The sequence below is a fragment of the Oreochromis niloticus genome, linkage group LG7 (genome assembly GCF_001858045.2).
Source record: "Oreochromis niloticus isolate F11D_XX linkage group LG7, O_niloticus_UMD_NMBU, whole genome shotgun sequence".
NCBI lineage: Eukaryota > Metazoa > Chordata > Actinopteri > Cichliformes > Cichlidae > Oreochromis > Oreochromis niloticus.
Window position 1 is genome coordinate 24,539,493 of NC_031972.2, and position 15,128 is coordinate 24,554,620.

General features: G+C 38.2%; 1 protein-coding gene across 1 annotated transcript in view; it reads left to right on the forward strand.

Moving 5' to 3' along the window:
* Positions 1–15,128, forward strand: part of si:dkey-112m2.1 (transmembrane protein 132C) — a 162,441-nt gene that overhangs the window by 131,538 nt on the left and 15,775 nt on the right. Inside the window, exon 6 of the mRNA XM_005451342.4 lies at positions 10,172–10,315. Within this exon, the coding sequence (XP_005451399.1) occupies positions 10,172–10,315 (144 nt within the window). The remainder of the gene's footprint in view (positions 1–10,171; positions 10,316–15,128) is intronic.

Here is a 15,128-nt window from a genome sequence, read left to right on the forward strand (position 1 = left end):
GAATTAGAAACCCTCAGTGGGTCTCGTCTTCAGTTTGTAATGCACTCCTGTTTGAAATCTCATAAATCAATACATTTAATAGAGGACAAGCGCAGAGGAAGTTGTCTGCACTTAAGACAAGTTTTAAGTTTTCCTCTTACTGCGTGAGAATTCTTGTGCATTACTGAGATACTGAACTAAACTCTGGACCTGTGAATGCCAGCTCAACGCCACCAAGACAAATGCCGCTACATTGTTTGTGTTAAGTGATATTGGCTATTCTGATTTTAAAGGGACAATCAAAGAAAACTGCAGGGCTGAACACAATCTGGACCGGGAACAGACATGAAAAGAGAGACGGTGGTGGTGTTTCATTAATAAGCTTGAAAGACGGTACATGCAGAGAACATGCCAGCTGAGTGTGCACTACTTTTACTGCATCCTCCCATGAATTTTTGATCCCTCTCTTGCTGCTCCCTGCCTCTCTGTTCTCTCATTAGAAGAGACAGCCAGTTGGCCCCCATAGCTCTTTACAGTACATCCCAAATGTAATCATTAGCATTTTATTCATAGCTTCTGAAACTCACTCTATTTCAAACTCAGTAACATTCGCTTTGTGCTTACAGTCCCATAACATTATAATCAGCACCATTAGCAGGAAGCTCTGCATTAACTGTTTTTGTGGTCGTGGTTAAGCACCTTTGTCTAGAATTATAATCACCAGGGCAAATTCAGATTTATTCATTTTGGCTCCATTCAGTGGTTTAAAGTGACTTTTTTTTTTTAAGAGGGTTTTCCTTTTTTTAAATGATTTATAGTCCTACATTTAAGCAGTGTGTAAAGTTACAAAGCCCAAAGTCAGCACCAGAGAGAATATTTCTCTGCTACAGAACTGAGAAACTTTCTTTGTAGTCAAGGCTTCTCATCTGTTAGCCTACCTGTCTTTGTCACTATGTAGGAAAAAAAAAAATGTAAAATACCCGCATAGCGGCTACTTTGGCACACTCTCAAGGAACGATGCAGTCTGCCATTATTTACTTTGAACAGCCGCTTCTGCTTTCAGAAAGTCTCATCTACGATCAAAGCACAGCAAATGTTCTTTTGTTCACTTCAATGGCGAACACAAGAGTCTTCATGCTGTCCAAGCTCTTGAAGAATGCAAGTTAACCAGCAGCTCGGAGAGTGCTCTTCCCATACTCACAGAAAACGCATTACTTTTGCAGACCAGGTAAGCAATCAGGGTATAGTCGTCTTTTTTTAAGGGTAGGGGGTTAACAGGGGATGGAGGTACCCCAATGATCTTTCATTAATACATAATGATACTCTGAGCCAGCAAGACAACTCCCTCAGCGAGGGGTGCCTATTCCTAGAACAAATTTCATGTCAATACATGAAACAGTTTGTAAGAAATGTAACTTTCGGTTTGTCAGATTGGTCAAAATTCGCAGTGGTGTTTTAAAAAATCTGAAATTCCTCAGATAACATTGGTGAAGCTTGGCGGGAAGTTTATCTGTGCCAATAATGGTGAAGATTGAAAGAAAAAAAGAAAGTGTTTTCAATAAACCAATTAAGCTGCCATGACTAGCTGCCATCTATCAGCCTTCAGGCCTCCTGAGGTATTACAAGTCAACAAAATAATTTTTTGGTTAAAGCAAATACTGTAATTCAGCAGCTGAAATACTACTTGGGTTACAGGTGAATGCATCGAAGTTTATAGTGCTTTTGAATAACGGGGTCCTGAATCCATATACCAGGTTTGGTTTTCTCATTTCCTATACTTGCAATTTTAAGTTGGCAATCAACTTTGATGGACGAATGCTTTCGAGAATCAAAAGAACAAAAGAAGAAGAGAAAGCTGTACAAGAGAAAGCAGAAACCCTGTGGGTTCCTGTGCTGCTTGGCTGCTGCTTGGCTGCTTAAACCAAGTCCAAAATAAAGGGTCGTATATCTATAATTTATACAAAGTGCTATCACTGCATCAGAACTCGCCAGCAATTTTCAAGCAAGATGCTATCAGTCATACTGTTTCACTGTCAGTAACAGTATTTGGAAATGGCATGACAGAGCACTAATCGGGAAGCAGTGAGGCTATCCATTGGCATGCTAAGTGCCCTCAGGGCAACATTAGCCATCTGCATGCAACTATAATGCCCCTTATAGCTTAATTAAGTCCTCTTGTGTATATATGGGTCTCTAATTTTCTGCCTTATCTTTATGCTGTGCTTTTTGACTAAATGAATAAATTCTCTTTATCACTTTCGCTCTGGGAAAAATGCTCCTTATGCATCAGGCTTGTTTGTCATTGTTGATCCTGATCATCCTACAGCAAGCAGGAGAGGGAGATGAGACAGCAGACAGACAGGGAGATCAAAATTAGCAAACTCTATTCAAATAACAATGTTTCTGTTATTTATTTAGTTGTTTAGGACTGTAATTTCTCTGCTTCTTTTTTCCTTCCTTCCCCCCCTTCTGTGTTATGCACATGCCTGCATTAAAGCCCAGCTGACACCGAAGCTGAGGCTCTAAGCAAACACTTTATAAAGATCCTGTGGGGGGGGAACTGAGTAATGTCATACCAGTTTTGAAATCCTGAGAACGTCTTTTCTGTATAGCAATTTCTGCATGTACATGCTTCAATAAATCACTGAATCTATATTCCATGCAAAAACGAAATGAAGGGTGGCTCAAAACCCTTGCACAGTAGTGTAAAATAGCAGTGTGTAAGCAAGTGGCTTCATATTATTGACACGCAACTTTCAAATCTAAAGAATGTGACTGATCACATTGGTTGGACTCAAAAACTTTTTTTTTCGGGGTGGGTTGTGTAACAGTGAGCATGAAGCAGAGCGGCAGAGAATGAGGATGACATGTGTGCATATCCTCTGTACTCACACACAAACTATTTCACTTCTGCCGCCCAACATGTCTCTCTTGCCTCTCTCGGGGCCCAAGATATGTATGTCAGTCAGGCTTTACTCTGAAGTTAAGCCTGTCCGTTCTGTCATTTGTTGTGGTTTGTTTACTTTTTTTTGCTGGCTTGCCTTTCTTACCCTTTCCCTCATTCTGTCAGGCTGGGTTGAGGGTCTTTTATTTGGCCAGTATGGGCCATGGTCCAGTATAGTGCTCCCTGGTTTATTCTAATCAAATGGCCTCAGCCAGAGACAGGAGAAAGGTCCTCAGAATATGGACAGGCTTTATCAGGGACAGCCAATTTATCACTGCTGACTTTGGCATTTCCTCTCCTAATGTTAAAGTGAGGAAGTATGAGGCAGGAAAAAACAACAGAGGCTTAATATTTAATCTTACTAAAAGTATTTAGAGCTCACAGTACACAATAACAAACCCAACCCATTGCCAGGACAAGAAGTTATAAATCAATATCTAATTAATGAGGAGAGTATAAATCACTGTAGGCCCCAATTTAATAATCAATAGTGGTATTTCTTACTCATGGTCAATGCAGAATGGCCCCAAACTGCCTTCAACTCTTTATTTGCTAATACTGCAATTATAGCTGCTATGCCAATTGAGGTAAATCAGCGGAGACGCAGAAGCTGATTATTCAGCTTATTTCATCCTCACAAAAAACTCTAGATTCAATTGACTTTCAGTGTTTTTCATCAAATACCTAGCGTACTAGCAAAATGTAGGATTTCTGCATACTCCGCTGTAAGTACTATGGAGTATTTTTGTTCACTCCCTAAAATGAAAACTCCAAACCCTGACGATTTGCTAAGTTTCAGCAGCTGCACGTAAAATGACTGTCATCTTCCAAACTTTGGGAGCAAAATAGTAATTTCCCTCTTTTGCTCGCTCCATCACATCACTCATCACTTCAGTTATCAGCACCTTGCTCCGGTTTTTCTCCGACTATAGTATTGCAGTGCAGAACACCTTGGCTGCTGTGCTTTTTTTCCCAAGTCATAACCGTAAAAGGATTACATTGTATGAACACCGCTCTCTCCTTCTGCTGTATCACCATTTCTAAAAAAAAAAAAAAAAAAAATAGTGGGAAAAAAGAAATAAAATCCTTAGAGGCATTGATTCCCCTGCCTTTGCTTTCATTTTATCTCCTACTATACACTTTGAGATGTTCCAAAGTTTTTGAGTGGCAGGGGGAGACTATATAGGTGCTAGAGGGAATAGACTTTTTATTGATAATTGATATGAACTGAATGGATGGAGTGCTGCAGTGGCAATATAAACCCTACTGTACTGTTGGCCAACACAGAACAGGACCTGTGAGCTTGCTGCCAATCTCAGCTGCTTAGAAAACAGTTGAGCTGTGGTTTTCTGTGGGTCAGAGGCATCTGTTCAGTACTGAATAATAAACAGCTAGCCAGGGTTAAGTAGTGTTCTGCACCCACATCTAAGGCCAGCATATCTTAGGTGTGTCCCTACCTTGCTCGTTTAAACCCTTTGAATAAGTCTATATGGATTAGTAGTCACTTATCATTGTGCTGTAATTTCTTTTAACTCCATCTTTAGACCTCTTGTGCTTATAAGGCGTATCATAGCAAGAGACTACACAAAAAAACAGAATTTTATGATTTTATTAGCAGTAGTTTTTGTATATTGTTTTTTTGTCATAATAATAGTATTTTACTATTAATACTACCCTATTTCCTAGCGTTTGCTCTAGCATGCAAATACTGTTACTGACGGTGAGCAAGTTAGCAAAAAAATGTAAGGAAAATAATACGTTACGTTGTATGAATGAGCAAAGAAGCTGCAGTCGTAAGATGAAACAATCTGATAGGGGTATAAATATTAGTCATTGTTCACACAAGCCTCTCACAGAAGAGGGACTCCACTGCAGCGACGGGGAGGTTATCCAAAAGTGCAGGAACTTTAGGGGTTTGTTGTGCGCAGTCATTATGTGTAAAAAGAGCCATCAGCTCCTAATTTTTCATTGGACTTGTCTGATCTGTGCAGGTCTTGAAACCAAAGTAGCAGAATAATAATGCCGTCTTGCAATAAAGCATATATATTAAATCTATATTGCTCAAAGTTGGGTAACAACAGCAGATTTTGTCCTTGAGTGTTTACGCATTTACATACAGTAACTATTCTCCAAGCAGGACTTTTGTAGTTTGTCTGCTACCTTACACATCATTCATCCGCAACCATATCAGCCCCCACACACTCGATGCTTCTACCCCCTGCTGCTCAGAAATATAATGGCCTTTTATCGATTCTCCCTTCTCTCGCCTTCTTTCTTCTCTTTTCTTGCCCTGCTCTCTGCACTGCAATGAGAGGTTGTTAAGATAAGCTGCAGCATGAGAAGGGGGGAGACATGCCTCTTTTTCTTTTTTCTTTTTTTTTGAGCTAGGCAAAAAAAAGAAAGGTGTCTTTGTGTTTGCAAGTGTGTGTCTAAGTTAATATGTTTGCATATCTATACTGATATGTGGGTTGCTATGCAATATATGTAGCACTTTTATGTGCATGCGGAGGTGTCTGTGTTTAGCTGTTTACGTGTATGTGTGCACATTAGTCTATAATATAGTCATTTTCAGTCATGAATGTTTATCTGCTGGTGTGTACAAGTAGACCTCGTCAATGAGGAATACACACCAGACCCTCTCATCTACGGGGGGGATATTGAACAGCCAGGCGGTGGCTGATGAGACGTAGGTGGGTTTTACAGATGAAGATGCTGCCTTTGCTGCCTCGTGCATCATTAATGCTGTCTTATTAAATTTCACTTTTTTTGTCATTATGTGGATTACATTTGATCTTGTTCACTACTCAGTTCTTTATGAGGATGGACAGTCTCCGCAATACATGCTGAAGATCATTAAGACCTCATTTTTATCATGCTGTTCCAGTTGTAATGGCTCACTCAGGAAAAAAAAAAAGGTACTTCCATTACATGTAGAAGTAGTGATCACACAGAGAAGACTTTTTATAGGTGCTTATTATCATCAGCACCATACAGTTAGCAGCAAATATATTCATCATTCACTGAGGAACAAGGATGAGTTTATATGGATGTCTCACTTGTTGAGTGTTGGCTTTACTGGAATGCTGGAGATTTAAATATGCTTGAATATCATTTGAATCTGTGAGAAACGAGCCACACTTTCAAATCCATTTCAGGAACTGAATTGTGCACTGTATATCCCATGCTTAACCATCAATATACTATAAATGATCTGAAACTCAAACAACACAGACTTGCAAGTTTGTTTGTCTTTGTGAAACTTGAAATGTACAAGTGGCCTAACAATTGTGCTTGTAAAGGATGGCACTAAATTGCTCACTTGCAGGAATTTGCCCTCTGTTCATTCTAACTTTTGGGTTTGTTTCCCTTGTGGCAGACCAAACACATCCCTTGAGAAAGATCTATCAGCCAAGCAAGAAATATTTAAACAGAACAGCATGAAATCACCGCCACACATTTCACCAAGGTTAAAAAGCACTTCCTTTATGTGTATGTCTGCAGATACGGGGGATAGTTAATGACAAAGAAAAACAAAAAGGCAACCGTTTTAATGAACAAATGGATGCCTTTGGCATTCACAGGCTCTTAGTAGGCTTATTTAAACTGAGCAGTGATGAGAATGATCTACTGTTATAGCAAATCTTCTATACGACCAACACACTGAGAGCTCAAGGATTACCAGGCATTGTCTTAATTGATCTCATTATCTTCTTCCTGCTCTTCTGTAAGGCCTGTCATTCTCAAGTGAATCTGGCTATAGCTTTGGAATGACTGCAATTTGGTGTGAAGCATTATTGTCATTGTTTTGTATTTTTTCTTTTAATTCAGATTGGTTCTGGGGAATAATGGTGAATAGCTGGGGAAGACTCGAATAACTGTCATACTGTGACCTCACTGCAATGTAAACTAGTAAAGAGGGAACAATATTAGGCATCTGTTTACTGAGCTGAAGAATTACCACTGTATATGTGATGTAAAGCTCTGCGTGGTTCAAGAGGGGCTGTTCAAAATCGATTTAAACTAATAAGTGATGTCTCTCGGGGCGGTATCGGCTGAGCTAAAGAGTAGACATTCAAATTAAAAAAAATCAAGGGGAGAATTAGAAGTGAGCTTACAACATTTCTGTAGCCCAGAGCTGTGTTAGCTGCTTCTAATCTTCGATTGAACCATCACACCCATCATTGAATATTGTATTGTGGGGATGTAGGTATCAGACTTTAAGAAGGTGGAAAAAAATGCACGGAATAAAAATTTATATATATTTTCTTACATAGAAATGTTGCACTTTTGATCGTTCAGAGATTTGAGAATCTTGTAATCACTCGAGTTATTTAAAAAATGCCACACTTAGTTATTTCAGGATTGTTAAATGTGAAGACTTGCTGCTTCATACATTCTATGCAATGTAAACAAAATGAAAAAAGCATGCTTATTAATTGGCTGATGCAAAAGTCAATTTAAAAAATCTTTACTATTTGCTGTCAAAGATCTTTAAGTGAACAGTCACACAGCCTCACTTGTGCTTTGCAGGATCTCTGTAGCAGCAAATAGCACTTCTCACAGCTGCTGCTCATCCTTACTGTATGATGGGCTACTTGAATGCTGAGGTAAAAAGCCTTTTGCGATAACTACAGTCTATAGTTGCGTGAGATTTGACCTTCGGATAATAAATAGTATTTGAAACTAGGTTCACAGTATATAGAAGACACATTAGGGATATCACTATAAATATAAAACGTATATTTTTTTTCTACAATACAGGTTTTTCATGTATGCAAACATACATGAAGTGTTGTTTGGTCTAGCTAGAAAACAAAAGACTGAGCATTAAAGGCTTTTGCCTAAATATTATGACCCCCAACCCCCATCCCACAGGCCAAAAGCTTGCCTATACACGCGTTTCTAATAACCCTTGCCCTGCACTAGTGTGCAGAGAGCGTTCAGGTCACTTTGAAACACACTGGTATTCCTGTTATGTATTTGTATTCTTTTTTATTTTAGCCAATTGTTGTCCTGTTTATGTTTATGTATATAACTTGGAAAGCTGGCAATAAGTAAATCATGTTTTTCCAAGTCTACACATAAATATCATATCATCTTACATTTAATTTGCCTGCAGTATTTGAGTGTTAGCGTTACATTTATCACTGATTTTGTTGGAAATGTTCTGCTCTTTGATGGAGCTCACAAAAAATATTCATAGCAACGAGGATGATGGTCGAGAATAAAACTTTCTCTAAACACAAAATGATTCTGTGTATTTGTAAACAACACCAAAAGTCTGGCAAATAAGAAGGATGAAGGTGTCAGTAGAAAGTAACAGTCAAACGTTGTCAGATCATCGGTTTCATGCTGGTTCAGTATTCCAGCATGAAAGCGATGTTATCATAGAGTCGATTATTAAATATTAAATATCGATGTAACTGCTGTTGGTTTTTAGAGCCATTTTTTGAAGTCTTGGTTGCATTATTGCATTGTTGCCATTGGCATCTGTAACCAGAAGTGATAAGAGGATGGAGTGCCAGAAGTTATCAGATACAGTAATGCTATAGCAAAATTGGTTAGTAAATTGTATCCATGGACTTGAGGGGTGCATCCCATGGAGACAGAGACCTGAGGGGGTATATTATAAAGAACGTTCACTAGTGTTTCTTTGCATTAGCTAGCTAGACAAAATGTGAAACCGCAGTCAGAGGTGACGAGTATCATGATGGTGGTTATCAGATTTCTCTGTTAAACCAGACTTTCTGCATTAGGCTCGCTGCATGCTTCCATTGAGGATCACCTACTCCAATCAGAGACATCATCACACTAATGAATAATAAAGATCTATGAACATTATAAAGATATATAGTGAGCAGTAAAATGCTAAACTGGTGCTGAAAATAAGACAAAACAGTCATGCTGCAGATGATCATTAATCTTCTGATTCCACAATCATCACAAACACGCTGAGCAGAAGGAAAACAAACATTATTGACTTATGTTTATTTTACCACTCTGTGCACACTCGCTGCTGCTGTTTTTTTTTTCCTAACAGGAAAGCTGCACAATAGAGAAAATTGTGATACATTTAAGGATTAAATGTTAGTCGGTGTGTGCAGGTCTCTCAGTCTCCCACAGCCTAATAAAGGAGATGTGGAAATCCCTTTAGTTTATCAATGCTAAATTAATTTTCATGATTGAAAATTACTGGTGATAAAAAACCTACAAATGTAACTAATCATTTTTCTAATCAGAGCTCCAACAGCTGCAGTTTATGCAGTTTATGCATCTATAACATGCATTCCAGAAAATTCCTGATCACCCAGGCCCCTTAAAACCAAAATACTAAACACCGTCTGCTGAGAACCAGTTTATGTGTTGAGCACATACTACCATGGTGATTATCAAGGTAAAAAGAGTGACACTTTTGTGAAAACTCCGACCTTAAGCTCAACAGTCCTGGCTAACCTAACCTCCATTCATAGTACACCTCTCTGCTGATTCGTACAAAATAAAAAAATTAAAAAAAGCACCAAAAGTGAAGCACAGACTTTTTGGTCCAGCTTTCATTATAATGAAGACACAGCACAAGCCTTGTTATTTGTCAGATATTATATTGTCAGATAATAATAAGGCTTGCTGGCACCAAGGCACCGACACCACAAACACTATCAACACGCTGTCACCAGTTAGCTGAGGTGAAGGCTAGCAGATTTAGAGTGGCCTAATCAACACCCACCTATCCCTCAAAACAGCCACACGCCAAAAGGGCTAAAGCAAATTAAATTAAATCCTTAGTAAAATTTAAACAGATGAGTTATAAAAAAAACAAACAAACAAAAAAATCCATTATTGTCAAAGGGGAAATCAACTCAAGCAATGAAAATTGTTTAGTGGCAGGTTGTAAAAGCATATTTTAGCTGTATTTTAACACTGGAATCTACAGGGACTGATCCGCTTTCCAGCCTCAAGTGGCCTTTCAAGAACATACATGCTTTTCACACTTTCATGTTGGCTTGATTTTTTTTTTACCCCCAGAGATTGCTCTTTAAATGTTATTGGTCATCTTGTAGAGAAGCTGTAGCCAAGTTTTTCATTGCTGCTTCATCATCAACTTTCAGCCCATCAGCTGCTTTATCTAGTAGAAAATCAGCCAATGGATTCTTAACTAGGGTTAAAGCAGGAATGAGGCAGCAGCAAAAAAGTTTATAATAATAGTAATATTAAGAGTATGTGTGTGTTTCTTTCTTTTTCACCTTACAGGACACTGAAATTCTCAACACGGCTGTGCTCACTGGGCGTACTGTCGCTATTCCGGTAAAGGTCGTCACTGTAGGGACGGATGGTGCGGTCTCTGATGTTACAGAGTCAGTGGAGTGCAAGTCAACGGATGAACAGGTTATCAAGGTTCGTGCAACATGTATTCTTTTTTTTTTCCCAGTTTATCTTATCCTTAATGCTCAGCTTTCTAGTGGCATGCAGGTACGTTAGCAGGAAGAATACAACTTTTGTTCGTGGGCTTCAAGAGTTTTTCGCACAGTGAAATGAAAATGAAGGTGCTCGTTTTCTTCTAGCAAAACATGTACCAAAATACATTTGTTTAATGGCAAGAGAAAAATAGAAAGCTGTTTGAAAAAGTCCGATTTAAATCACAGAAACCCTAGAAAGGAGGGGGGGGATTAAATTGGTTTATCCTTTTCTCGTGCTCCAATTCGCCACCATGAAGTGTAGCTCGGCAGTTTTTTTGTGTAATCTTGCTGAGAAACAGACAAAAAAAAAATACTGATTACATACTCTATACTCGGCTCTTGTTTTAGAGGAGGAATAATTAACAATCATCATGCTGAAAGAGAGTCTGTATCCGTACCACTTATATATTACATAACACCATCAAACTGTCAAGGTGACAAACTGCTCACCATGACTGAATATAGCAAGTTTTAAATCTCTGTAAGTTGATTTTCATTGGCTTTTAGAGGGCTTACATAATTAATCTAAAACCTTTCTGAATTTTTGGGAAGTGCTGCAAAGGATTTATTGTTAACATAAAATAAGGAAATAATTGTGAGCTGTTTACCGCCACAGCAGATTTACTATCCGTCTCTGCGGCGTTATGTGAAAGGAGAAGCAAGAAAAATATAACTGGGGAAAAATAAGAAAAATAAAAGTGTTTATTCTTGATTGTGAGTATGCGTGATAAAAAAAGAACAGTGCTACAAGTGTGTTGTGTTTACTATACATGCATATCAGATAGAAGAAAAGAGGGAGATCTCTCAAAGGGTTTAATTATCAACTGAAGTAGTACCACATATTGTGACGCTGACCTCAGTAGTCTACTCCCCTCGTCGGGTTTGAGAACAGTAAGCAGTACCCATCTTTTCTTCAAACTATTTTCAAAGGAATCTCGAGATAAAACAGCTTTATTTTTCCCAACTTCACTGTTTTTTTGAGACTTTGAAGGTTAAATCCTTCTTTTCTTTATGTTATATGTAGACAAAAAGGAGGACCCGAATGCAGACACAATCTAACAAAAGATGAGCTTTATTTCACTAAGCTGATACTTCAAAAATAAAGCCCAAATGGTGATAAGTAATCCAGATACAATACACAGGGTAAATGATCTAAAGTTAAATGCAGCAAAGTGATGAGCAAAAAAGGGAAGCAGAGGAAGGCACAAGGTGCTATACAAGGAGAGCACAGGTGAAACATGAGCAAAGGACACTTCTCTGACAAAGATAAGTGGAAGAACAAGGCAATGAGGAACTGATGAACACAATAAGGGCAGAGCAGATAATTACAAGGGACAGAGAGAGGGAGTAAAACAAAAAAAGAAGCCCAAGGAAATGTAGTTACCAAAAGAAACCCAAAGTGACAACAGTGACACAAACATAAAGTCATTAAAGACAGGAAACTGGTAAACACAGGGAAACATAAGAGAGTTATATAAGTGTAGTGATCAAAAACACACACAGTGAGCACTGAGGCCTTGATCCTGCTCTTACAAACTTCCGAGTCCAGAATAAATGGGACAAGCGGTCAATATCAGCCAAAATGTATACAATTTTATTATTTCAAGGGGTTTGCAATAAAATTATACTATCATAATAAAAGACCACTAATGATCCACAATGTACCTTTAATGGTGCAACCCGTCAGCAATTTAGCAATCACCTGATAACTCGCTTTCACCAACAGGAAACTTACAGGTGCTTTTTTTTTTAACCAAATCCACCCCAAATAACAACGATCCCACAGGGGCACTTATTACATGCACTAAGTGTACCCCTAAGAAATAATTGGCACCACTGCAAACAAGTTATAATAGACACAGCAAATCAGTTTGCCATAAACACCTATGCAAGGCCTGATTCCTGTGAGGTGTTAGCCCCAACTCAGGGACTGCACATTGCCCGACTAATATTGCGCCTGGCCCAGTTAACATAAAAACAAACCCAAGTAAAAAAGAAGTTTTAAAATACATCAAACTAGGGAGAAAAAAAATGGAGTGACACAATCAGATGTGCAGCCCGTCCTGCAAGACACGAAAAAGTGTAAGTAACCTGTCAGTGCATAAATAAAAGATTATATTCAAATACAATACCTTCAATAGCCTGCTGTGCTTACTGCACTACATGATTAATGCCATGTTAATCATTACTAAAAAACAAAATGCAATAATCAGAACATTCAGTCTATAGTTTGAATCTCTACTGAAGGGCAGTATGATCACAATATGCTTAAATGGCAACTAGATCTTCTAGTGGGAAGAAATTTTATAGCAACTGACTTCTGCAGCGGTGGCACTTTAATTCAGTGAGCGCTTTCTTTACAGATGCTTGCAGAGCAGACTGCATGGTTAGGAGCTTGATTTTACCTGTGAAAATAGGACTGAAAACAACTGAAGTTTAAAATGGACCAATACCTTTGTGTATATAGTGTAACTTCCTGCCTCAATCACAGCAAGTACTCTTCTTTACACTTCACATATAATAATACTGTATTGAAGTTCACCCAGTCATCTGGCTTGCTCTTGACATTTAGAGCGTGTTGTATTTAAGAGTGTTTCAATAGCAATCCAGAAAAAAACTGCCATTGAACCCAATTCAAAATTCTCATTGTTTCCAAAACCTGTGAGCCCCCTCATATAAGTCACAGCTTTAGAATGGGGGGAAAAAAGACAATAGATCCATCATTGATGTACTACGCTGCAAGTTTTTATTTTTTGATGATTATTTTCTGATTGAAAGTGTTGTGCTACAGTTTCTCCTTTTATCCCAATAATGTAGAACACTTGACGGATCCAGTAAACCACTGAGCTTTAGCTCTTTAGGGTTTAGAAGAGCAAATGCTCACAGCAGAAATTTTGCGACCCCCAAAACATAGTACTTCATACATGTTAAATACAGTGCTCTCTCATGAGTCGGTTTTAGTCAGGTTAGTCAGTCAGAATTATTTCAGTCAGTAACTCTCATATGTACCCTCTAAGTTTATGAAGTGCCTTTATCTGTGATTGCATTATCAGTAACAAAGTGACAAAGTAATTTCTGTCTGTTTTCAAGACAAACAGATGAGTCTTAATTTCATCTTCAAGCTAAGTTTATCATTAATGGTTATCATGAACTATACTTTATGTAAGTATAGACATACATGGAGCTCAAGTGTTAGAGTGGAACTAGTTTGAAAACACTGCAGTAAAAAATAGAGCGAGGGAATAAACATGGAATCAGTTATTAAACTTGGTCACCATCTGTACTCTGCTGTAACAGTAAGAAAACAGTTGTTTTTACTTCTTTTTTTTCAGAACATTATGATGTCACAGTGAAGTTAACCTATAAAAGGTTATTAGATCCTGTTAGTATGATGCAGTGTTTTGTGTGCTTAATTAAAACACAGTGGAAATAACAAAAAATGCTACCAAAGCAAACAAAGAATAGTTTTTCTCCCTTAAAACACCGATGCAATCCTTGGCATGTTTTGGTTTCTGTCACCTTTGGATCTGTCCCGTCATAGTTTGTTCAATATCTAGTGTGTTTTATGTACTTTTGTAGTGGATGTTAGACATTTGTATGAGGTTTGTCATAATTTTGCAAGTGAATTATTCGGTTAATGCCAAAAAAGTGCTGTGTAAGGTCACAGTGACCTTGGCCTTTTGACACTAAGTTTAATCAGATCATTCTTGAGAACTTTGCAGTCTTTAAGTTATGTTTAAGTATTCTTTAAGAAATACCACGTTTGCTAGAATTAGACAGACAGATGGATGGACAGATGGGCAATCTGAAAACATTATGTCTTCGGCATTGAGGCATAATAAAAGAGCAAAAAAAAAGTGTGACTGAAAAATGCAGAAGTAGATAGATTTAGCTTACTCTCTGGATGGTTGCCTTCTATACTTTAAAATCACAAGAACAAAGAAATTATCCTCATGTGGGTTTTGTGACTGTATGCAATCCAGTATCAGCCTTGCATTGCTTGGTTTGCACTCATTAAGACAAATAGCTAGAAAACTTTAAATGAAAATGAATTGAATTCATACTGCTTTACATTTCCATTTAGCATACATCGAGGTGAAACCCTAAACTTTCCCTCGCTTTGATTGGAATCTAAGAATCCTTTCAGAGTTGCAACCTGTTCTCATTACAAGAAGACGAAATATGTAGGAGGTGCAGTAATGCTGGAGAAGGCTGAGGGTGAGAGCGAAGGAGTGGGAGAGAAAGAGAAAAGGGAAATGAAAGGGAGGAGGAGGAGAAAACTGACAGACAGCAAGCTGTCACTTTTGTTCCTCAGAGAGAGGGCTTGGTTTGACATCATTCGAGAGTAAAGCTGCCAAGTTATATGCAAAGAATTGGCGACAGATGACAGTCTTCTTGTGACTGGTTTGTTATAAAGAAGCAATTGTCAGTATTGAGGACATGTGCTGAAATTACCAGTTGTGCCAATCAAGCTTATATGGTATTTGAGAGTGAAAAGAAATGAAATGCAAGTGATTACAAACAAAATTCAATGACGGACTGTTAAATACATTTGTTCCTCAAGGGGAAAATGTTTGATAAGGAGATTCTGGGGCTTTGGAGATAATGACAGATACTTCTGATGTTCATGCTGCATCAGTTCTTTATGTTGGAGATGTATCAGAGTAACTTTGGCAAATGACTGGTGGCGTACTCTATCCAGCCACTTCATAATTTGTTTTGAGCAAGTGTTTTTCTCTCTGGGTAGATGA